General features: G+C 39.6%; 1 protein-coding gene across 6 annotated transcripts in view; it reads left to right on the forward strand.

Annotated features, from left to right (window-relative positions):
- ALKBH8 (alkB homolog 8, tRNA methyltransferase) overlaps window positions 1–22,785 on the forward strand; it is a 49,469-nt gene that overhangs the window by 5,496 nt on the left and 21,188 nt on the right. For 4 of the 6 annotated variants that reach the window (XM_040583563.1, XM_040583564.1, XM_040583565.1 and 1 more), the window contains exons 3-7: window positions 1,835–2,075; window positions 3,118–3,249; window positions 4,664–4,759; window positions 6,120–6,224; window positions 9,232–9,302. In XM_040583563.1, coding sequence (XP_040439497.1) covers window positions 1,835–2,075; window positions 3,118–3,249; window positions 4,664–4,759; window positions 6,120–6,224; window positions 9,232–9,302 — 645 coding nt within the window. Of the gene's footprint in view, window positions 1–701; window positions 806–1,834; window positions 2,076–3,117; window positions 3,250–4,663; window positions 4,760–6,119; window positions 6,225–9,231; window positions 9,303–22,785 lie in introns of all 6 variants that reach the window. The other 2 variants (XM_040583568.1, XM_040583567.1) reach the window with 2 other exon arrangements.

Here is a 22,785-nt window from a genome sequence, read left to right on the forward strand (position 1 = left end):
TTTTTGTAACAAAGTTGGGCTTAGTCTTCACTCACATCTCACTCCACATGGACATACACTAAAATGACCCAGGAGTCTTGTATATCTTGTAAGCTCCCTGGAGCAGGTACTGTGTCTATCTAGTGTTGCTTGAAAATGGGTCCATAATCTGGGACTTGTTCCTCTCGCTACTGCCCCAGATACCAAATTGTCCATCTGATCCACCCAGAGAGTAGTTTTGGCATCCAGCCAGATCCTCATCAATGACAGAACATTTGAATAAGTGATGCATGAAAAAAATCATAGTACTGGTGAGAAACTAGTGTCAAGAATACAGAAAATGCTTTCAGGCTTTCTGCGAGAGTCTGGTTGTATTGAAATTGCTCAGGAGAACATGGTCAATTGCTGTACCTGCTGCTGTTATGTAGTGATTGTCTTTGTAGATGAAGTGCCTATAACCAGTGAAAGTGCTGGTTTGAGTCTCTGCATTTCCTCCACACATATGGGCCTCTCCATTAATAACATTCTAGAAAATAACAGTAATTAATAATACGGTCACCTTTGAAAAATGGGATCAGTAATAAGACAGCCTGATGCAGTGCTAAGAACAAGCGTTAAGAGCTGTTGCAATAGGCATAGTCACAGCAGTACTCACTATATAATTTATTTTCTTTTAATAATCTTTCCCTTCAGCTTTAAACCTAACTTTCTGTTTTTTTGAGGAGTGACATGCTGTCATTTGAAACAATTGAACGCTTTCCCAACTGCCTTCAGAAAAGGTCATAGAACAGTTACAGACTTCGAAGTCTGAAAGCTTTCTGGAAAGGTATTACATGGAGTCAGTCTGAGTAAATTGTTGCTAGCTTTTTGGATTCACTGGAGCTCAATCAAAATTTCAAGATTGCGTGCTCATTTGGCCTTAAAAAGGGACTTAAACTGCTTTTGACCACCATGATTAGATTTAACGTCTTGTTAAGGCATATAGCTATTTAGATGTCAAAAGAACTTATTTTGAAAAGGCCTGTGTTTTTCAAAGGATATTTCTTGAATAATAGTAATTTGAAAAGTTCTATTTCGTTGGTTTTTTCTAATATTTGGCAAACCAGCAACAGTCCTCACAAACTGCATACTTAATAATTTTGGACATAAATCAGTATGAAAGTATAGAGTTAAGCAATTGGACATTGTGCATGAAGTAGTCTGTGTTAACTAAGGATGGGACATAAATCCCTTTTGTTTATAAAAGCAAGAGGGAGACTTTTCAGATAAGAGTGCTGGAGCAGAACTAGATGTTCTTGTTTCTAGATTATGCTGCTTTTTTTTTTGGTGAATCTGATATGTAGGGGACATGAGGTGGAACTGGGAATATTAATCTCTCTGCTTGGAGAGACTTCTTGGCAAAGATGAGAAAACCTTTCTTGGAAAAAAATCACTGTCTTGAAAGGTTTTTCTCTTTTTTTTTTTTTTTGTTAGTCTGCAGAAAAAAACCATTTTAGAAGCCTTCAAAATTATGTGTGTCAGTGTCACTGTTTGCTTGCAGTACACTTGATGCACACATGCTGGTTTGAAGATTAAGTGCTCTTGTAATAGTAACTACATGCATTAATTGAGGAGGTACCTCTGACAGAGGATGCAGGCCCTTCTGCCAGAATAGGTGCTGGGCAAACAAAGGTTGCCTTAGCCTCATATATATACCAAGCTCATTGAAATGTAAATATCTTGTGTGGAATACACAAAAGTGTACTCATGGGCTTACTTTTTTTCTTTATAGAGCTGCTCTCTTAGTAGAGTGTTGGTTTTAAAGTAACCAGCGATAATCACTAATTCTCAATTTTTGTAATTCCTCTTTGATTAGAGCCTGGTTATTGCCAATGCTGGTCTTGGTAATGGGATGAGTAGACACCAGCTGCTCAGGATAGTAGAAGAATATGGATTGGTGGAAACGCTCTTAATGCCACCAAATAAACCATATTCATTTGTGAGATATGAGACAACAGAAGAAGCCAAGAAAGCTTTTGATGCCCTTAATGGAAAAGAAGTAACACTGGAAGACTTTGACCAAAATATCGTTCTATACGTTAATTTTGTGGAAAAAGGTATGATTTTTCTGCTCTCCTAGATATCAAACTTCCTGCATCCTGTTTTGCTTTGCTTTCACTTCCTAGTTTGTAAATATAGCTGAAAGCACACTAGTCTTTGTAAGTAGATACAGAGAATGAAAGCCAGAATCTGAGATTCAGGACATAAACCAATCTTTGCTCCTTCTATTACATGATAGGATACTCTAATTTTAACTCCTTTACTTGGAGGCAAAAGGGAAAAGTGTTTGGGTAGTTTCCAGACCTTTCTGTACTTCTCATGAAGGTTTTGTGATTAAGGAGCTAAACTGGGACCCAGGAGATCTCTGGACAGGTCATTGGATTACTTGTGTGACCTTAGTCTTGCAGTCTTTATCTCAATTCCAAGAAGGAGAACAGTCACAATAAGATTTCTGGCTTTTTTTCCTCCTCTTCTCTCCAGGCTTTTTTATGGCTGACAATAAGCTGTTTAGCACAGTAACTGTTGCTCTTTCTATGAGCTTTTATATTGTCTGCTGAAAAGTGTTCCTGGTGTTGGTCTGTACATTCTGCAAGTGAATAGTTTTTTATAAACTGTTAGGATAGCAAACTGAATGTCTCTACATCACCAACATTTTGTGTTCACCTAGCTATTGCATTATATTCCTTCATATTTGATTACAGGTTGCTTCTCTGGACAGAGAGTAGTCTGGTGATTTACCAAATCACCAAAATTCTAGAAAACTAAAATGATATGCAGGTAGAATCCTGACATGATTGGGAAATTCTCTTTACCATTGTTTTGACAGGAAAATGAAAAGTAGTTTTGCCTTTGAATAGTGTGTAATCTTGCTGGTCTTATGCAGTAGAATGTTTAAAGAGTGCTTTGCATCATGAAAAACTTGGGCCTTGCCTTGTTTTGTCATGCCAAAACCAAATAAGATCACAATGAGGGTTCTGTTGTATCATTAAAGTAAATATCTGCAGCTATATTATCTTCTCATATATAGTTGGTATTCCTGTAGGGAACACATGGTTTTCTCTAAACAGTGATAGTATTCTCTTTTTCCATACACCCTAGTTTTGTGGCAGAATGTTGTTCCTACAAGCTTGCCTCCAGGCCTAATGATCATTGAAAAGATTATTTCTCCAGAGGAAGAAAGGAGGATGTTGGAAAGTATCGACTGGACAGGAGATGAAGATACTCGAAATGGTGGGCAAAATGATAGAAAACCAGACCTTCCATACTTCTGTGCTGTTTTTTCCTACGGTTTCAGTTTACAAGATGTCTACATCTTGGTAAATGTATTGTTTGAAATCATTGTGCATTTGTTTTTAGTATTTTAGGAATTGATCTTATATTGCAAGTGGTGGCAAGTGGTCTGAATTGATATTCTGGTATGGGTTTGCTTGAATAATATTCCTGCATCCAAAACCAACTAAAGTCTTCTTTAGGTGTCTTATGCCAAGCATAAAAATGTTCAGTGAAGGTTACCCTTCCCATCTGATGTCCAGCTGAGGAGCTGTGTCTTCTTTTAAATCAAAAAGAAGTCACTGAGACATTCTGGATGCTTTTGTGCTTTCACTTGAGCTCTGTGGATTTAGATCTTTTAACAAATGAATTGTTCTTGTGTGGTGGGTTGACCTTGGTTGGGTGTCAGGTGCTCACCTAGCTGCTCTATCATTCCCCTTCTCAGCAGAATGAGGTTGGGCGGGAGAAGATAAGATGCAAAAAATATATAATTGTGGGTTAAGGTAAAGGCAGTTTAATGAAGCAATAGCAGAAGTTGTGTGTGTGGAAGCATAGTAAAACAAAAGATGTTATCACCTGCTGATGGGAAGTAGAGAATGTTTGGCTGCTTCAGAGGAATAAGGGCTTCAGTACATGTAGTGGTTGCTCTGGAAGACAAACATAAATAATGAATGCCCTCCCTTCCTTCTCTTTTCTCTTAGCTTTTATATCTGAACAGACATCTTATGATACGGAATATCCTGTTGGTCAGTGTGGGTCAGCTGTCCTGGCTATGTCCCCTCCCAGGATGTTGCCCACCCCCAGCCTACTGGTGAGAGGAGGGAATGTTCGAGAGGCAGCCGTGATGCTGTGCGAGCACTGCTCAGCAGCAGTCAAAAAAAAGCCAATACAAAGCACAGCACTGTGAGGGCTGCTATGGGGCTCAGCCAGACCCAGTACATCTTGGAATTAATTTCAAAGTTTCTGTGTAAATTTTATTCCTTGGAACAGCATAAAGGGTTATTGACCTTAGCTAATGTGAACTTGGTGATTGGTGAAAGTGAAGGATCCTGCTGTATCAATTGCAATTTCAGAGATCGACCAAGAATAAAGATGCATTAAGTATAGCTAAAGAAAATTGGTACTCTCTACGTTTTGCATATACAAAACCACCATCAGTTTGACTTCAGACAGCAGTGAATGTGATGCTTGATGAAATACAAAAGGTGATAAGGCAGAAGTGTGAGCCATGAAGGACAAGGGTCACATAAATTGTTTTAACTGTTAATTAAAAAATGTTTTAGGTTTAATAGGTCAGATGAAAAGGGAAGCATAGAAAATTGTTTATGTTTTTTTATGTAGTCTAATCTTACTTTAAAATTGTGTGGTTTTACAGCCCAGAAGACTTTAAAGTATAGAAGAGTGAAACATTTTGGATATGAGTTTTGCTATGATAACAACAATGTTGATAAAGACAAACCTTTACCTGGAGGTGAGAACTTCCCTATTAAATCATACTTATTTTGTACTGATGTTTGAATCATTATATAAAGCCTTTAAGTCTCACTGAGATATGGATGAGAGATTCTAATAAAAGAAGATCCTTAACTGTATCTTAAACACATACATTTGTAATCTGTAATTTGAATGAAATTGTTCTTTTGAATGAGATCCATTCCAAATTACTGTGAGTGCTCAAAGCTTGTTTTCCAGTCACTTGCAGGCAGGCATTGATGCCCATTGAGATGCAGTCAAATAAGGTTTTTGGGATTGTAGTTACCATTCTTTTCTAGTTTTTGTTTCATAAAGCAATTATGTGTTACAAATTACATATTCATTTGTTTGGGGGTTGTGATGTCTATTGCTAGGTATATTTATCTTGACTAGCTTGAAACTTGTTGGATGCACACCAAAATAAAATTTCCTTTGGACTGAAAGCAATTTTGAAAAGGTTTGTATAACTCTTATTTGGAGTTGAGAGCTGTGACTCAGAGGAAAGCAAGTGAGTCATCTTATAGTCTTAGGTTTAAAAATAGTAAAATAGGGGAGCTAAATTCCTATAAAACTTGAAGGTGTTTAAAGTGACGCATGTGTCACGGGGTGGATGTAGCTTGCAATGGAAGGATTCTGGTTACATTGAGGTTTTAACAGTGAAGCTATGTAATCATAAAAGCATTGACATTTCAGCTGTTTTCTAGTCTCACAGATAGACTATTTTTTGTGAGAAAAGCATAAACACTTCATTGGGGGAGAGCAATTGAAAAATAAAAATCAATATTATCATGGAAGAGCTATTACTACCATGTTTCTGGGTGTTACCTCCAACAGAATTTTACCCTAGAAGTCCTCTGGTAAAATAACAAACCAAAAATTCAGTGAAGCACTGAAACTTTCAGTCCTATTTCAAGAACAGTTTAACTTCGCAGATATTTTTGGTGATACTTAACCTCTGCACAACTTCTGAATTTCTGCATAATAATTTTGCTTCTTAACTGCAACATTTTTAATGTAGTTGGTGGAAACATTGCCTGTGATTTGATATGCTTTTATTTATTTGTAGAGATGATGCAGTTTGCATTTGTAAAGAGTGATCTGCTTCTGAATGTCGAGGCCTTGGGGAAATGGCCTTTTGAATGGCAGGATGTTGTAAATATATTGGACTTGCAGATCAGGCCCCCAGTTCTGATGTATGTGTTACAGAAAATGCAGTGTGTTCATTATTGAAGATGGGCTTATGTTTCTGTGAAGTTGTTTCTATGTATTTTGACCAGTTACTATATTTGTTGTAAAAAGAAAGGATAAAAATGCAAAAATCTATCCCGTTTTGCTTACTCTTTTGTTTCTGTAACTAGGTCTTCCTGAAATTTGCAACCTATTGTTGGATAAATGGTTGAAGCAGGGATATATCAAACATAAACCTGATCAACTGACTGTAAATCAGTATGAACCTGGACAAGGTAAGTTTATTTGTCCTTCAACAATGTTGAGCTCTTTACACCTTACATTGTGGTTTAACACTGGTAGACAACTAAGCACCACACAGCCGCTCGATCACTCTACCTCAATGAGATAGGGGAGAGAATTGGAGAGAGAGAAGTGAGAATACCCATGGGTTAAGATAAAGACAGTTTAATAAGTTTTTTTTAAAAAAACACCAAAGGAAAAACCAAAGCAACTCCCACCAACAAAATAAAAAATGAAAAAAAAAGTGAGGCAAAAAAAATCCCCAAGCAATTGCTCACTACCAGCCAACCAATGCCCAGATAGTCTGAGTAATGGCATCCCTTGTAAACTTCACCCCTAGTTTTGTTTCTGAGCACAATGTGATATGGTATGGAATATCGCTTTAGTCAGGTGTCCTAGCTGTGTCCCCTCCCAACTCCTTGTGTGTCCCCAGCTGACTTGCTGGCAGGGAAACATGAGAAACCAGAAAGGACCTTGATGCAGTGTAAGCACTGCTCAGCAATACCCAAAACATCCTTATATTACCAATACTGTTTTCATCACAAATGCAAAACCTAGCACTATATGAGCTACTATGAAAAAAAATTAATTCTATCCCAGCCAAACCAGTACAACATTACTGAAAATCAGAAGAGTAGCATCTTAAGTGTGATGTGTAGGGACAGGATTTCAGCGCCTGCTTAGTGTATTTCCTCTGTGACCAGAGATGCTTTGAATCAGAACTAAAGTCTTGATACTGGTTTCTGAGCCCAGGAAGCTTGTGTTTACAAGTACAGTTTTTGATACTACTGTTACGGAAATTGATTGTGTTTCAGAGTCTGAGGATGTAAGATGGAAACTAACCATAAAAAGATATAGGAATGAATAGTTATATTTGGTTTTGTAGTAGAGTGCATTTTTTCACTCCAGATTCTTCTTTCTTCCTGTAGTATGCATACAGTCTCCAGGAAATGGTGCTTGCTGTTAGTCCATAGGATATAACATTAGTATATGTGACTCTTAAGTATGATGCAAGTAGTGTTCCCTTATCTGAGGAATAAGAAATTACTCTGTTACTGTAATCTTTCCCAAACTGGAGACATTTGAAGAAAAAATTGTTTCTAATCACACTTCTAGGGAATAAATCATGTGCTGCGCTTTCATCAAGGCTAAGAATCGGGCTTGCTTTCTAGAGTGGGTATCTCATGTCTCCTTGGGAAGAGAAGGACAACAACTTTTCTTTCAGAATTAATGTCTGACAGTGTCTGCCAAACAAAGGTCTGAAAAGCTGATCCTATTAGTTTATGTATCTGACAATCTGTTAAATTGGTACAGTTTTGTACTTCTGGCTGGATCATCAGAGGATATTAGTTAGAATTCTAGATTTCTATCAAGAATAGAAGCAGTTTGTTTAAAAAAAACACAACCCAAATCTAAACAAAATATCCTTTAAGAGCAAATTGTTAGGATATTAGCAAGCACAGAGTGCAGTCCAATTAATAACTTTAGTATCTGTGTTCCAAGCCAGATTGTCATTGGAAATTACACTTGAGATTTTAGAAAGTGACTGATGACTTGGGGTATCTAAGCTGTAGAAGCCACATTTAAGACACATTGAATAAATTCCTTTTTGAGGGTGCTTTTTTCATTCAGGGTCCTAATAATGTTTAAAGTTGTATATTTATACTTGAAAGTTAGCATCCACTTTTGAATGCTTAGATGACTCTTACTATGTGCTGCATATATGGAGTATAAACAGCAGGTAAGCAGGTCATTGTGGTCTTGACTGAAATGTCTGAGTGATGCTGAAGGGAGTAGTTGATGTTACCCTGTTGTACAGGGAATTGAATTGCACTGATTTCAGGGCATATCTGAAGGCGGAGCTTCAGTGCTTTATACGGAGGCAAAAAGTTACAAGCGAGCACAAACAGATGCATGTCCTTGGTTTTCAAGTTTAACGGATTTTTCTATCTGGTTAAATGCTGACCTCATAAAACACTTGTATCGCTTTCACTGAAACTAATGGAATTCAGAATACTTGCATCTGAAAGTAAAATCTGGCATATAATAAGGATGCTTTATAGGGCTGACTGACTGTTAAGAGAAAATGTTTTTGGCTTAGGAATTTGGTAGTGTCCAAAATGAACTTGGGTAGGGTTTTGTAAATGGTTTGGTTTGGATCACATAGGATTTACTGTATCTGTCTGGGCCTGTTGTGGTGTCAAAGGAAGGCATGGTTGCATTCTCCAAAGTGGTCTGCTGGCTTTGCTTCACTGTTGACTGCAGTTCCCCACATGAAGTGAGATCTTGCTGGGATATGCACACTGCTGTTTCAGCACTTGATGATAAAATATGTGGCACGAGCTGTGGGGAATGGCAGTTTCTTTCCAATTAGCAGATCTAAAAGAAAAAATAAATTTGCTGTCCCTTCGGCAATTCTCAACTCCTTGTGTTTACTCATACATGCACCAACAGATATACTACCCAGGGGTTAGCCTAGCAATGGTGTGTGGAGTTCTGCTGGGAACATTTGTGCTAGTAGGTCCTAATTCTGAAGCAGAGACCTTTAGCAGTCATCTGCTTAGCAGTAGAGGGAGTATTTGGGATGACTACTCTCTGAACAGTGATAAATACGTGATCATGGATGAACTAAGGCCCAAATCACCTAATGCAGCACAACTGTTTGCATGAAGTGCTAAACTGCCTAGGAGGAGAACATAGTGATTTCTACTGCTCTCTGCAGCAAAGAGGCATTTGGAGTTTTCATAGGGTGAGGCCTTTGGGTGCCCTGAACTATCTTCTAGATATTTCCACTCATTATAAAGGATGCTTGTGTTACATGCCCAGATTAGAGGCATAGTTAAATCAGACAACTGTCCTGAATTCTTTTGGACAGCAACTCCCTTGTTTATGATGTTTTGTTTGTTCAACCGTACATCCATGGAAATAGGGCTTGCTAACAGAGATAGCACTCTATTATTACTATACTGATCTCTTTTGTTGTTTTTTTTTTTTATGCAGGAATTCCTCCTCATATTGATACACATTCCGCTTTTGAGGATGAAATAATCTCTCTCAGTTTAGGAGCCAAGGTAAACTTGTTTGTATGTGTTTTGATGTGCTTTACTGAGAAGTTTCAGTTTTGTATTGTTTAATACAAGTTAATTTGATTTTCCATGGTGTCTGTTCATACTTACCTGAGTTTAGTATCAAGCAAGTCAGGTAATGTGATATGCTGATTAAATAAGTAACTGCATTGAGATGTTGTCACTGGAAGACTTCAGTGACAGTGATATCCTATTTTTAAATCTTAGCATCCAGTTCTCCCATCGACCTTCCTTCATTTTCTATTAATCTTAGAAAGTGTATCACTCCTGTTTGTGTTTCTGCTTCCATTTTTCACTGTCATTCCGTGTTCCCTCTGGTCTGCATAAGCCTCCCGTTATTTTTATATTCAGTACTTTTACAGTAGACTAATGTGTATGTATTACCTGCAGAAGGTTCAATCAGTGTTTGAACCTTACTGAGCTAGTCAGGCAAGCAGAGGTAGACATTGATCTCATGAGCTTCCAACATACGCAGCTGATGTAGACAAAGAGTGGGAAGAGAAATTGAAGAACAGTGGACTAGCACAAAGTCATGCAACATATCAAGAAAACAGTCCATATTATCTAGTCTCGGTGCTCTGATTAGTGTCTTTACTTTTACTCTATTTGGATTCATCTGGTCCATCTGTGCTCATCCATGTTCTACAAATTTAGTGTTATCTTCTCTGCCTGAAGCACTACTGTAGCAAGTCTTTGCGGTTTGACCTTATGTATTGGATTTGCGTGGCAAGGTTTTGGTAGAGGGAAGGCAACAGGGGTCCTTCTGTGAGAAGCTCCTAGAAGCTTTTCTTATGTCTGACAGAGCCAATGCTCTGGGCTTTGGCATCAGCTTCCTCTTTTGCAAGTTGTGTAGTGGAAGTGGAGCTCCTGGGACTAGGAGTGAGTCTAAGGAAGGTTAGTTTTTTCCATCAACATGTGTGGCAGTGGCACATCTGTGTTCTTGGTCACTTGAAAATGGGTGCTGGTATTGCCAGTCCTCTCAGCCTTACCATGGATATATTTGTTCACCATTTGCAAAGGCATCCACTCTAGGGTAGGAACATCTGGCATTAGTTGTTTGTGTGGTATGCACAGTGGCAGTTGGATTCCTACTATTGTTTTGGAATCTCCCAGTCTAGGGGCTACTTTCTCATGTGGCTTTTATGCTTAGCCTTGTCTCAGAGATAGCATGTTCTCCCCTGTTCAACTGTGGTGTTGTCTTTAAAAGTGCCAACACCTCCATGCTAAGTAGCACATGGGAACGTCTGTTTCTTCCATGTCTTTTCTCTAGCAAAAGGGCTGTAATTGATCTGTGCAGTTTACCTGTCCTAAGTTTAATTTTTCTGATAGATGCTAGGCATTCAGAGCAGTACAGCATCAGTAGATAGCCCCACTTATAGCTCTTCCTATTTTGATCTTGTAAAAAAAAAGAAGGTTATTTTAGTTTACTTTGTAAAAACTGTATTGGTGATATAATTTTACATATTCTGCCTTAGTCTGCAGCCCCAGGCTTTCTTACCCTTTCCATTTTAATTAAAAGTCCGACTCTAGCACAGATGCTCTGTTACTTCGTTGATGAGGCACCATAGGTAGTGCATTTCTAGAAGATTATATTACAGCACACCTCTGTGATGGTCTCAGAGACGGCCAAAAGCAGAGTGATTTTAATCACCTGAGAAATACAAACCTTTCTGGGAAGTGGACTGCCTGGAGCATTATGGTGCTGTTAAAAATTGGAATGTGTACATTTCAATCAGGGAAACAGCCAAATTTGGGCCATTTCTAGATATTTCAGGCATAGGCATTGGATGCAGTCTGTTAGATGGCTCCCAAGTTTCAGTGCGTTTTCCTAATGGGCCATTAATGTGTTTTCCAGGTGCAGACAATCAAAGCACATGTAGTAAAACAAGCCATTGGCCCATGAAATGCTGCATTATATAATGGCTTTTCTTTCTGGTACTTATACAACTTTTGACGATTTCTTTAATGTGTTCTTGTGCGCTTAGCTCTTCATCTGATTTTAAAATATAAGTATCAGTTGCAGTAATATGCAAGTTAGCTATTTTAGGAGTGAAGCCCCCCACTCTATTTCCAGTAAAGCTTACCATGTACAAAATTTACACACTCTGATAATAAATAATTGGAGTTGCATATACAGTGGCAAACTTCGGTATCTGTCTCTTTTCTCTGTAGTGTGACTTTTTTTCCCCCACCTAGATAAATTAGGCTGCAACATAATGGAAGTACATAAACCTAGTCGTATGTCTTGTCCTTTCTTTATTCTCTCAACGTTAAATGCATATGTTTAAATAACAAGTGGCATAAAGAGATGTTGCAACCCAACTGTTTCTGTTATCCTATTTTGGAAGTTCGCTACCCAGATGCTTCAGAGGAGGAAAAGAAGCAGGATGGCTCATGTAGTTTATTCTTATACTAACCCATGAAAACAGCTTTTCTTTCAGTTGTTTGTATGCTTGTCCTTCCAGAACCTGTTAGGCGTATTCTAGTAACTAAAATGCTTTGCCATATGAAAAAGAAGCCTGTGGCAGAGCAGGGGACTTAAACATAAATGCCATCCTAGTGTAGTGCCTTAGCTATCAGTGCAGGTTCTCAAAGTTACTGCATTCACAGAATTGTTTAGATTGGAAGGGACCTCGAGGTCATCTAGTTCAATGCCCCTGCTTAAGCAGGGTCAGCTGAAGCAGGTTGTCCAAGACTGTCCAGTTGTGTTTTGATTACCTCTGCAGATAGAGACTGTAGAACCTCTCTGGGCAACCTGTTCCAGCATTTGACCTCTGTCACAGTACAAATATCTGTTTTCTTGTGTTCAGGTGGAATCACATGGGTTTTAAATTGTGCCTGTTGTCTCTTGTCCTGTTGGTGGACACTACTAGGAAGGGTCTGGCTCCTTCTTCTTCAGTCCCTCCCATCAGGTATTTATACACATTGGTAAGAGCCATCTTATCTGAGCCTGAGCTTTTTTTTCTCCAAGCTGATCTGTCCCAGCTCTCTCAGCATCTCCTCATATGAAGATACTCCTTAATCATCTTCACAGCCCTGTGCTGGACTTGCTCCAGTAAGCACATACATTTTTTGTAGTGGGAAGCCCAGTCTCAGTACTGGACACAGTACTCTAGATGCATCCTCACCAATGCTGAGTAGAGAGGAAGGATCACCTCCCTTGACCTGCTGGCAGTGCTCTTCCTAATGTAACCTAAGAGGCTGTTGGCATTTTTTTCTGCAAGAGTGCCTTGGTGGCTCACATTCAACTTCTTGTCTACCAGGACCCCAAGGTCCTTTTGGGCAAAGCTGCTTTCTAGCTGATTAGCCCCTAGTGTATAGTGATGCATGTGGTTATTCCTGACCAGGTGCAGGACTTTGCACTTCCCTTTGAATTTCATGAGGTTCCTGTTGCACCAGTTCTCCAGTCTGTCCAGGAGGTCCCTCTCAATGTTGGCACAACCATCTGGTATGTCACCTGCTCCTCCTGGTTTTGTATTGTCTCTAAACTTGCTGAGGATGCACTCTGCCCCATTGTCCAGATCATTAACGAGATGGTAAACAGTGTTGGCCTCAGTATCTTCAGTACCCTGGGGTACTCCACTAATAACACATCTGCAACGGCACTCTGTGTCACTGCCATCTTCAGTGATGCCTTGCAACTTAGATCACATTTTTGAGAATCAGTCTTTTCCTCAGCAGTGAATGAATTTATCCAGTAACAAAACACTTTGTACTGTTTTGTTAAGAGGAATCATTATGAGTCTAATTTGTTTTTGTAAACTTGATTTCTGTTGAAAAGGGAATACTTACTGGCATGTGTCATTTAAATATCAATAAACTTGAGAAGAAAATAAGGGCATGATTCTTCACAACGCTGCATTTATCTTGCATCAGATAATCTACAGCAATCCAAGTACTTGCACCTCTGTGAAATGAGGCAGAAATGTAGGTGTGAGATTCTCTTTCCTATTTCAGTCACATGAAACAGCTTTGTCAAGAGGCACAGGGAAGCCAAGTGGCTCAATTTTGTTCTAGTTGGTGCAATATGTTGTGTTTTGGGGAGTTTACAAGACAGATTAAACTTCATTTGAAGGAGAAAAATCTCACTATTACTCTGTACTACTGCCTATTTTGTAAAAACCACTGAACAGTATGTAGGCAGAGCAGTGAGACATTTGATATATTTTTTGATATATTTTGTCCCATGATACTCCAGGAAAAGCGAGGGTCTCGGACTAATCACTTCTGGTTTTGACCCATTTCTTTGACATCTCTTGGGAAACGGCAGAATAAAGTGAGACTTTTAGAATGTCCTGTAGGCTTGTAATGGCATTTTATAAATCACCATGTTCACCCTTTCTTTATAGGAGCTAATACACTGAAAATATTAATAAATATGAGTTCCAGTGTTGTGTTATTGAATACAACTTTATTTAATTCAGAAGTTGTCATAGCAGGAGAAGAAAGGCAATGGAGTAAATTTAGTTCAGAGTGATTTTTATTAAGCTTAATGGCAAACCATATTTCCTGTGTCCATGAATTTGAACAAAGTACTGCAAAACAGGGAACAGTCCTTTCCATTGAGAATTTTCTGTTTTGAGTTAGGTGTTATTTTCAGTGCCTCCATTTGGTGTCTCTAAAGATATGTAATTTTACAGTATTTCATCTTAGGAGCCTGGACAAGTTTGCAGCTGTCTCAGAAATCTTAGTTAAAGCCTGCGTCAAATTCCCTTTTGCAGGTTTGCAGTGGGAGCTTGATCAATATTGAGATTGCTGGTTTTCTGCTTTTCCTAATTTGCCGTTTCAGATGCCGTCATGTAAGCCTTGATTAATTAGAATTTTAGAAATATAGAGGTATCGTTTCTATAATAAGCTAAGTAGTGCTATGAGTATATCCAGCCCATAGCTCAAAATGGCCTGACAACGTGCACTTACAGCCCAGAAAGCCAACTGTATCCTGGGCCACATCAAAAAGAAGTGTGACCAGCAGGTCAAGGGAGGTGATTCTCCTCCTCTACTCTGCTCTAATGAGACCCACCTGGAGAGCTGCATCCAGCTCAGCACAGGAAGGACATGGACCTTTTGGAGCGAGTCCAGAGGAGGGCCTCAAAAACGATCAGAGGGCTGAATCACCTCTGATCCACTTGTCCTGTGAAGCCAGGCTGAGAGAGTTGGGGTTGTTCAGCCTAAGGAAAAGGCTCCAGGGAGACTTAATAGCAGCCTCCCATTATCTAAAGGGGACTTACAAGAAAGGTAGGGACAGACTCTTTAGTAGGGCCTGTAGCGATAGGACAAGGGGGAATGGCTTTAAACTGAAAGAGGGTACGTTTAGATGAGATATTAGAAATTATTTCCTGTGAGCGCGGTGAGGCACTGGCACAGGTTGCCCAGAGCAGCTGTGGCTGCCCCATCCCTGGCAGTGCTCAAGGCCAGGCTGGATGGGTCTGTGGGCAACCTGGTCTGGTGGGAGGTGTCCCTGCCCATGGCAGGGGGCTTGGAACTAGATGATCTTGAAGGTCCCTTCCACCCCAAACCATTCTTTCATAAAAGAATTTCTCCTTCCTTGCTGCAGATCTTGCCCCAGTAAACAGTTAGTGACACCCTGTCATCCTCATCATCAGTGGTCTCCTCATCAGCTCTGCCCTGTTCTGTCCAAGACTGCTGTGGGATACCCATTGCCCCATGCCAGAGGGCATAATTTTCCTAAAGGGTGTGTTGTGTTGGCACCGTGCTATGATTTATGTTGTTCTGTCCCGTTTTCTTAAAATCCAGCCCTGTTGTGGAAGCCCCAGGCTTGTCACTCTCTTCTCCTTAGCTTCTGCTTTTCTTAGAATTCCTTACTCTGCCTCCTGTCCTCGTGCCTTGGCCTGGCAGAAGGCTGGTATAAACACTGAACTGCTGTGATGCTTTGGCTAGGCCCCTGACCTAATGTCTGCAAAAGGGAAGCTTTGAGGTTTTGAGTCAGATTTGTGGCTCAGGGTTTAACAGCAGGACCCTGTGTGGGTCATCCTTGACCTCTGCCTAACTTCTGTTCGTCTGAACACATATTCATCATCTCCTAGCCTGCAGATATTGAGTGCCTTCATCTATAAAGAAAAACGTGACTCACTGAAGCCTTGAAAGCAGAGCAATGTCACAAAGAAAAACTCTACCAGTCCTTTTGAAATATATATGACTGATGGTTGTCCTAGAACTGATAGAATGAGGTATACTGCTAGTACTCATTTTTTAGGCTGATAATTGACCATTTTCCTGGCACTTTTGCTTCTTATTTGTTGATCTATTTCTAATCTGTCTTGGTTAACAAACAGGCAGCAGCTTTTTCTGTAATAGCTGCTTGGGAGATTTTATCAGAAGCCTTTAGGAAGTCTAGATTGTACCTAGCCTTTGACAGCTAGCGCCTATTTCATGTTTTGTATGAGCTCTAACAAGGTAGGCAGGCACTTGATACTGTTGTGTCAGCTTTATGGAGCTTTGTGGTCCTCCTCTTATTTTTATTATATTGGTTGGGTGCTGTTTCAGTTTAATTTACTGTTTACACTTACAATGCTTTTTCTTTTAAGGAAAGGCAGCAAGTGTCTTTATCTATTTAAGGAATTACTCTGGTAGTGGCTATACCAAAGTGTTTTTGGTTTTTTTTCTCTGTCCATACTAGTAGCATGGTTGTGGTAGGTGAAATAGTAGTAATAGTGGTCAATATTTAAAAAGAGATTGGATAGGTAGAACCAAAATGTCTCTTAAACCAAGTGGAAGGCATTAAAATTTTAATCACTACAACCTAATGCTGAGTTCAGATTTTTGTTCAAGTGAGCCTTCTGGGTTTGCTGAAGCTCCACAGTGTGCTTTTCAGGTACGTAAGACATGTTTCTTGAGCTGTACCCTTTATATAGTTGTGGTTTAACCCCGGCTGGCAACCAAGCGCTACGCAGCTGCTTGCTCACTCCCCGCCACCCAGAGGGGTCGGGAGGAGGATTGGAACGGAATGTAAAACTCGAGGGTTGAGATAAGAGCAATTTCATAGGTAAAGCAAAAGCCGCGCACGCAAGCAAAGCAAAGCAAGGAATTCATTCCCCACTTCCCTGGGCGGGCAGGTGCTCAGCCATCCCCAGGAGAGCAGGGCTCCATCATGGGTAACGGTTACTCGGGAAGACAAACGCCGTAATGCCACATGTCCCCCCCTTCCTTCTTCTTCCCCCAGTTTATATACTCAGCATGATGTCATATGGTATGGAATACCTCTTTGGCCAGCTTGGGTCAGCTGTCCTGGCTGTGCCCCCTCCCAATGTCCCATGCCCCTCCAGCCCTCTGGCTTGCAGGGCCCAAGGAACTGAAAAGTCCTTGATTTAGTATAAACATCACCCAGCAATAACTAAAAACATCAGTGTGCTATCAACATTGTTCTCACATCACAGCCAAAACACAGCACTGTACTAACTACTAAGAAGAAAATTAACTCTATCCCAGCTGAAACCAGGACAGTAGTCATGGATTTTATCAGTTCTTGAAGAATAATGATTTGCGGTGGTTTCTGTATCATTTAAATGGAACCTAAGGGACTATATTTATAGCTGTATACCAGATTTAGTTGTTTTGTGCCATTTGAAGTGGTATTTCATTTTTGAAAACTACTGAAGAGCTCCATGTAAAAGGCATCCTGAGCACTGCAAGTTAAATGCATGAGGTGTCATAAATCTGTCTCTCCTCTTTGAATTTACTCTGTATAAATGTCCTAAGTGTTTCTGTCTGTGTCATACCATAATGTACTGTCATTGAGCTTGGATCAGATACAAGACCCATCTGAATCAAGGGAGAGCTTTCTGTTGGTGTGATTGAACATTGAGTTGCGCCCTCTGAGATAAACAACAAAGCCTGCAGCCCTTCATGGGAATATTTATAACAGTCTTACTGTCTTTTCTGGGAAAGGTAAACATACTGTTCTGAGCTTTTATTTCTGTGCTGTGTGTCTCTCCTCCATTTGCATACAGGATTCTGTTCACAATTTCAGTGTGTCCTGCTGATGATTCCACCTGATCAGTTTTTTTAACCTTTGTAAGGGTCTTGAAAGCTCAGATTTCATGTAAATTGTTCAGAGAGAGCCTGTCCTGCAATACCTAATTGCCTCCTTCCACAGCCTTGGTTGTTTATAGGCTAACTCCTGTTTTAGCCAAAGGTAATAACAGCAAGTCACTCAGTGTGTGCAACTAATGCAGGCAAGCATTTGTTTCTCAAGTGCTGTAGGAATTTGCTAATGAATCTTGATTTGCAGTGAGATGCTAGAACAAGAGCTTTGGACTGAATTGCCTTCAGAACAAAGATACTTTATTTCTCTAGAAGCTGTGTGGCAGTAATTTGTTGAGAAACAAGACAGCAGCGTGGAGAACTTACCTTCTTCCCTACCTTCTCAGCTACTTGGGAGGAACAAAATCAAAGCTAAGCTATGACAGAGTCTACATTTTAAAGTTCTGTATGTAAAAATACTTCTTTTTTTTTTTTCCCTTCTCCCCTTTTGTATTGGTGAGACGTTATAGTTTCCAGCTGCCTCTTTGCATAAGTTGTCCCTGTGGTGAGTCTCAGAGGTCTGGCATTTACTACCAGTGGGTCAGTACTGGGAAAATAGCTCTGGAAATCTTTTATCTCCTGTCTCCTTTTAGTTGGATTCATACCAGCCTGCCTTCTTTTCCACAGAGGAAAGAAGCTTGCTATCTTCTGTGCCTTTCCATAAAGCTGTTCCCCACTATGCAAGGCCTAATAAGTCTTAAATTGGCTAGAATCCTACTTCAGTGCAGAGGAAGGAAGGGCAGCCTGTAGTTTAATTGCTGTGGGATCTCTGATCTGCAGAATATGCTGTGACTTGCTGAGACGTTTCTCCTGGGTCTGCTATGGTGGGAAGTTGCCTTACTCCATTCTGTGTAGCAGTTTTATGTTTCTGGCATGTGGTCCACTATTTTGGCTGCTGAGGGGGAAGCAGAGCTGCAGCTCGTCCTGGTTTGTACCACTTTGCTTTCTGCTTTCTTCCTAGTCAGTTGGTTGCTCTTTTTAGCATCCTGTGTTTTCTTTGAGTTGTTGGTGTTGAGAAAGGGACGTGGGAAGAATGTTCTTATCTCCTGAACTCCGCTGGGCAGTTGCATCACCAGTGCATCTGAGGTGAATGTGGAAAGGGGGAGAAAAGAAATAGCAATTAGGAAGAATTTGAAAATTAAATCTACTCAATATCACATGGAGAAATGCTATGAAAAATGTCATATAGTTCCAATTAGTTTTCTCACAAACACACCAAAATCCTACGGTGAGTGAAGCACTTTCTGAAGTGTTTTTAGTTTAGAAGTTTAATTTTAGAATTTAGAAGTTTAGTTTCGTTTAGAAGTCTGCAGTAGGAGATTACAATTTTCTGACTCTGGTCATGGCTGTTAAATAATGAAGGAAAAATTCTGCATAATTCCTTTACCAAATTGATTTAGTTTTAACAGGACCTGTTGTCTCCAGGCTATTTGCTGTTTCTGTAATGTGCTTATTTTGTATGCTGAGGCAGCATTGTTCCATTTCCAATTCTCAGACGTCTGGCTGTTACAGCTTTACTGTGACTCACAAATACAGATATTAAATTTTTCAGTGGAAGCAAACGTACGCTCTAAAAAGTGTCTTGCTATTGCTAGAGATTTCTAACGGGTTTTCATGTGGTAGAAAATATGTAGATAGATACAAATCTTGGGAAAAAGTTAGATTATGATTGGTGATAATTGCTCTTTTTAAAACTAAAATTTTTTTTCCTCTTGTTCCACTTCACTTCCCCCTGCCCAATTGTACCCTTCACTGTGATATACTTTTCAGTGGTGTTGAGATGAATGAACTGTTAAATATGAAGTTGTTGCTGTTTATTCCTGTGAAAAATGTGATCATTGTAATAGAATAAAACTGACAGAGTGTTTAAATTTACTTTTCAATTAATACTTTTACAGCTGAAATGATTTTTAGGTCATATTTTAGATTGTCGCTTTTGAAACACGGTTCAACTGGTTTTTCAAGTTGTATTGTTGTTTGCGTAGTTACTTTCATTATTTTTTTTAAAAGAATTTTTAATTTCTTCAAGACGCTTATCAGTGGAAGTTATTTCTGTTCCCCATATTATTTTTAGAAGATCAATACTTGATACATGAAATAGAATCCTGGTGTCTGTCACAAATTAACAGCAAACAGACTGAACTCTGGCGCATTAAAAAATAGTTATCTTTAGCTGTTGTATTTCAGCTGTACTTTGGTTCTGGAATTCAATAAAGAAATCTAATTTCATTAGCCAGTGATGTCATCTCTATTGTTGCAGGGGCCTATTTTAAGACTGTGGAAAATTTCATGTAGAACTGAGTAGTTGTCAGTCAATAATAATAACCACAAGTAGCCTATAAGCAAAGAAACAAACTTAACCTGTTTAGTTCCTGCTGTGATGTATTGTCTCTCTCAGCTTCGAAACTGGGCTTTTATATTACCACTAAGTGTAGCAGATGGGGTTTGAAGTCTGTCTGCTTTTATAATACCTTTACAAATGTGAGCATTTCGCATGCTGCAATGTTCTGTTTCTGTTTTTCTTTCCAGTTATGTTGAGTGTTTCAGGAGGAGTTTCTCCACAGAGCTCTTCCAGTAGAGTTGACTCTGGAAATTTTCACTGAGGAACTGGCAATTTAGAGTGGTTAAAAGCATGCTGGAGCCAGAGCTGTCAAACTTGTGATGCTGATACGCTTGACAGAAAGATTCTGATTCAAGGCTAGGGGAAGAGGTGTGGTGCTTCTTAGTGGAGAAGCAAGTAGGCAGGCAGCCTCTTGGTACAGTGCAGGGGCACTGCAGGTGAAGCTCTGGTCTGTTTGCTGGGGCAACAGAAGAGTGGTTGGAACAAACCAGGGTTGATGGTGCAGCTGAAAGCAGTGGAAACTGGACACTTAATTCCTTGTAAGGTGTTCTTGTTCCTTTTCCTCTGTTATCGCGTACCTCTCTCTGCACTGCACGTTCATGTAAGGCATTGTAAATTCAGGGCCAGATGCTGAGGCCCTGGTAGAGCCCTTTCGTATAAATTTTGGCTGCATTATGTGAAGACGCTTATTGGGCTAATGAAGCAGATTGAGGGAGTGAGAGAAGAAAAAGATGAGGTTGCTTGTGGTGAAGATAAGCATTGTTGGAGTACCACCTATTTAAACTTCAAAATGTGTTTTTCCTATTTGATTGTTTTACCTTCTTTAAAATAATACATATATATCAGATGTGTGATGCTTCTGTGGGGTGAAGCATAGCAATTGCATGGGTTGATAAAGTGGTTTTCTTCAAATGATTACAAAGGAATCTTTGTGTCATGCTGTGTTTTGAATTACACTTCATGGCTCTAGGAGATGTCATTAACCAAGAAGATGGCTTTTGTTCCTTCTTTGTTTGGTTTTTTGTGTTTGTTTTCCTTTTTTTTTCTTCTTTTTTTTTTGAGAGCGAGATATATGCTTTTATCTGCTAAGGAATGACTTTTTCTTATGTATTTAAGGCATTTCTGTGAATTCATGCACAGATCTTTGTTCCTCAGTAGATTTTGCTTTTACAGTGAAGATGTAGAGAATTAAGAAACAGGCCATGTGGTAGTTTCTGTAGTAATAGATTTATGAACTGTGTCTTGTCAGCTCTTGTGAGGTATGATGCAAGAATGTTTAGGCAGGCACAATTTGCATGTCTTGTAGTCTGGCAATTCTCTGGTACTGTAATGGTCTCTGAGATGGTTGTTACAGGGAGTTGTGAGAAGGGCTGGTTGACGTTTGTTTCAAACTCAAACTGAGTAAAATCAACATTTCATCCTTTTGAATTATAGATACTTGGCACTGGACTGTTTCCGTACTCCTCTCTCTGTACATAGAGGGCAAGATTATAGTGATGATAATGCAGAAAGAGGTTTTAATTAAGGCAGGACTGTTTTAAACAGAGTTGATGCATCTGCTGAATCCATACTTGGGGTGCCTTATTAAATAACTTGGTGTCAGTGGCATTCAGTTCAGGATTAAGATACTGAAATTTTAGTGTTTACAAGTCTGTGTGCCCTGTATGCCTGAGCTTTTTTATAATCAATGGGGGTTGAGTCAGTCCAGCCTAGGGGGTGATTCAGCTCACACTGAACTAGTCATCTAGTGTCTGGTTTCACAGGTTTCAGTTCCCTAATAGGAGTCTTAAAAATCCATGCCCAAATGTAGATGTCTTAATCTTGAACTGAATTGACTATTCCCACCCTATGATTTACAGTTAGCTTGGATTTCTTTACAGCGTTATAAGCATTATAAGCAGAAAGCTGAGACTCGAAGAGGAGATTAAGGTCTGACGAACAACCCCAATATTTGTAGAGAGTGAGGGCAGACAGTTTTCCACCATACAGGATAATGAACGTGCAGCATATTTTACCTATGTCTTGAAATACCCAGAACGTGTAAGGACTTGGGCTGTTATACAACAGCTGGTGGGTCTGTGCCCCACTAGTACATGGTGTGAGTATATACCCTAAGTGTCAGCGTTCCAGGTTGTCTTTCTTGTAAACGAATGTGATGACCATAGGTGTTTTATTCCATGTTTGGCAGTGTTACTCAATGAAGGCCTGGTTTGTCCTGTATCAATTATTGTTTGTGTTATGTGGAGGCCTTATTCACAGTCCCTTACACCACTTCTGTTGTAGAAAACTTGCAATTAAAGCTTACAGTCGTCAATGACAGGATGATAAATACACAGGTAGGATGGCATGGAAATAAAATTATGGCCGAAGAGAGTCCTGGTGCAGGTATCTGCAATCTTGGTAACATGGAAATAACTGATAAACATGTGTGTTTCCACAGATATTTGTAAATGATAAATGATTTAAAGAGGTGATACACTTTTTTTGAACCCTGAAGTGTTTCCTTTTCTACTTAAATATTGCAATTTTCTTGAACTTGCAAGTTGTTAATGTGTGAAAGAATTACAGATACGCCACAACACCATGTACGTAGATGTGCATGCCAGATTCCTGTAAATGTCAGATCATGTTTGATACAGCATTAGACATCTAAACATGGATTATTTGCTTTCAGGACATAGACTAATATATTAAGTGCAAGTCAGAAGAGATGTGTTTGAGGATGCAGAAGTGCTTTCTTGTGATGTCTGGGCTTCATATCTTGAATAGATTGAGCCCTCTGGAGGCCACTAGGATCAGGATGTGTAAGAGTCTTCTTGTGTTCTTCCACTGAACTGTACTCTGTTAGAGAGCAAGTTCTGCAAAATTTTGGAAGTTTCCTTTCCTTTGGAAAGGAAAATGAATGATTTCATGCATTTAGGGCATGTTCTGCCCTGGTGTAGGTGGATGCAGTTCCCTGTATGTCAGTGTAGCAGTACACACAGATGTGAGGGAAGAAATATGACTGAAAGAATGGAAAATATTGCAGAGGAGGCTAAGTCAATTAAAAAAAATATTAAATGAAGACTAACAGCATTAGCCTCTTGC

Source organism: Falco naumanni, chromosome 2, assembly GCF_017639655.2.
Source record: "Falco naumanni isolate bFalNau1 chromosome 2, bFalNau1.pat, whole genome shotgun sequence".
Taxonomy (NCBI): domain Eukaryota; kingdom Metazoa; phylum Chordata; class Aves; order Falconiformes; family Falconidae; genus Falco; species Falco naumanni.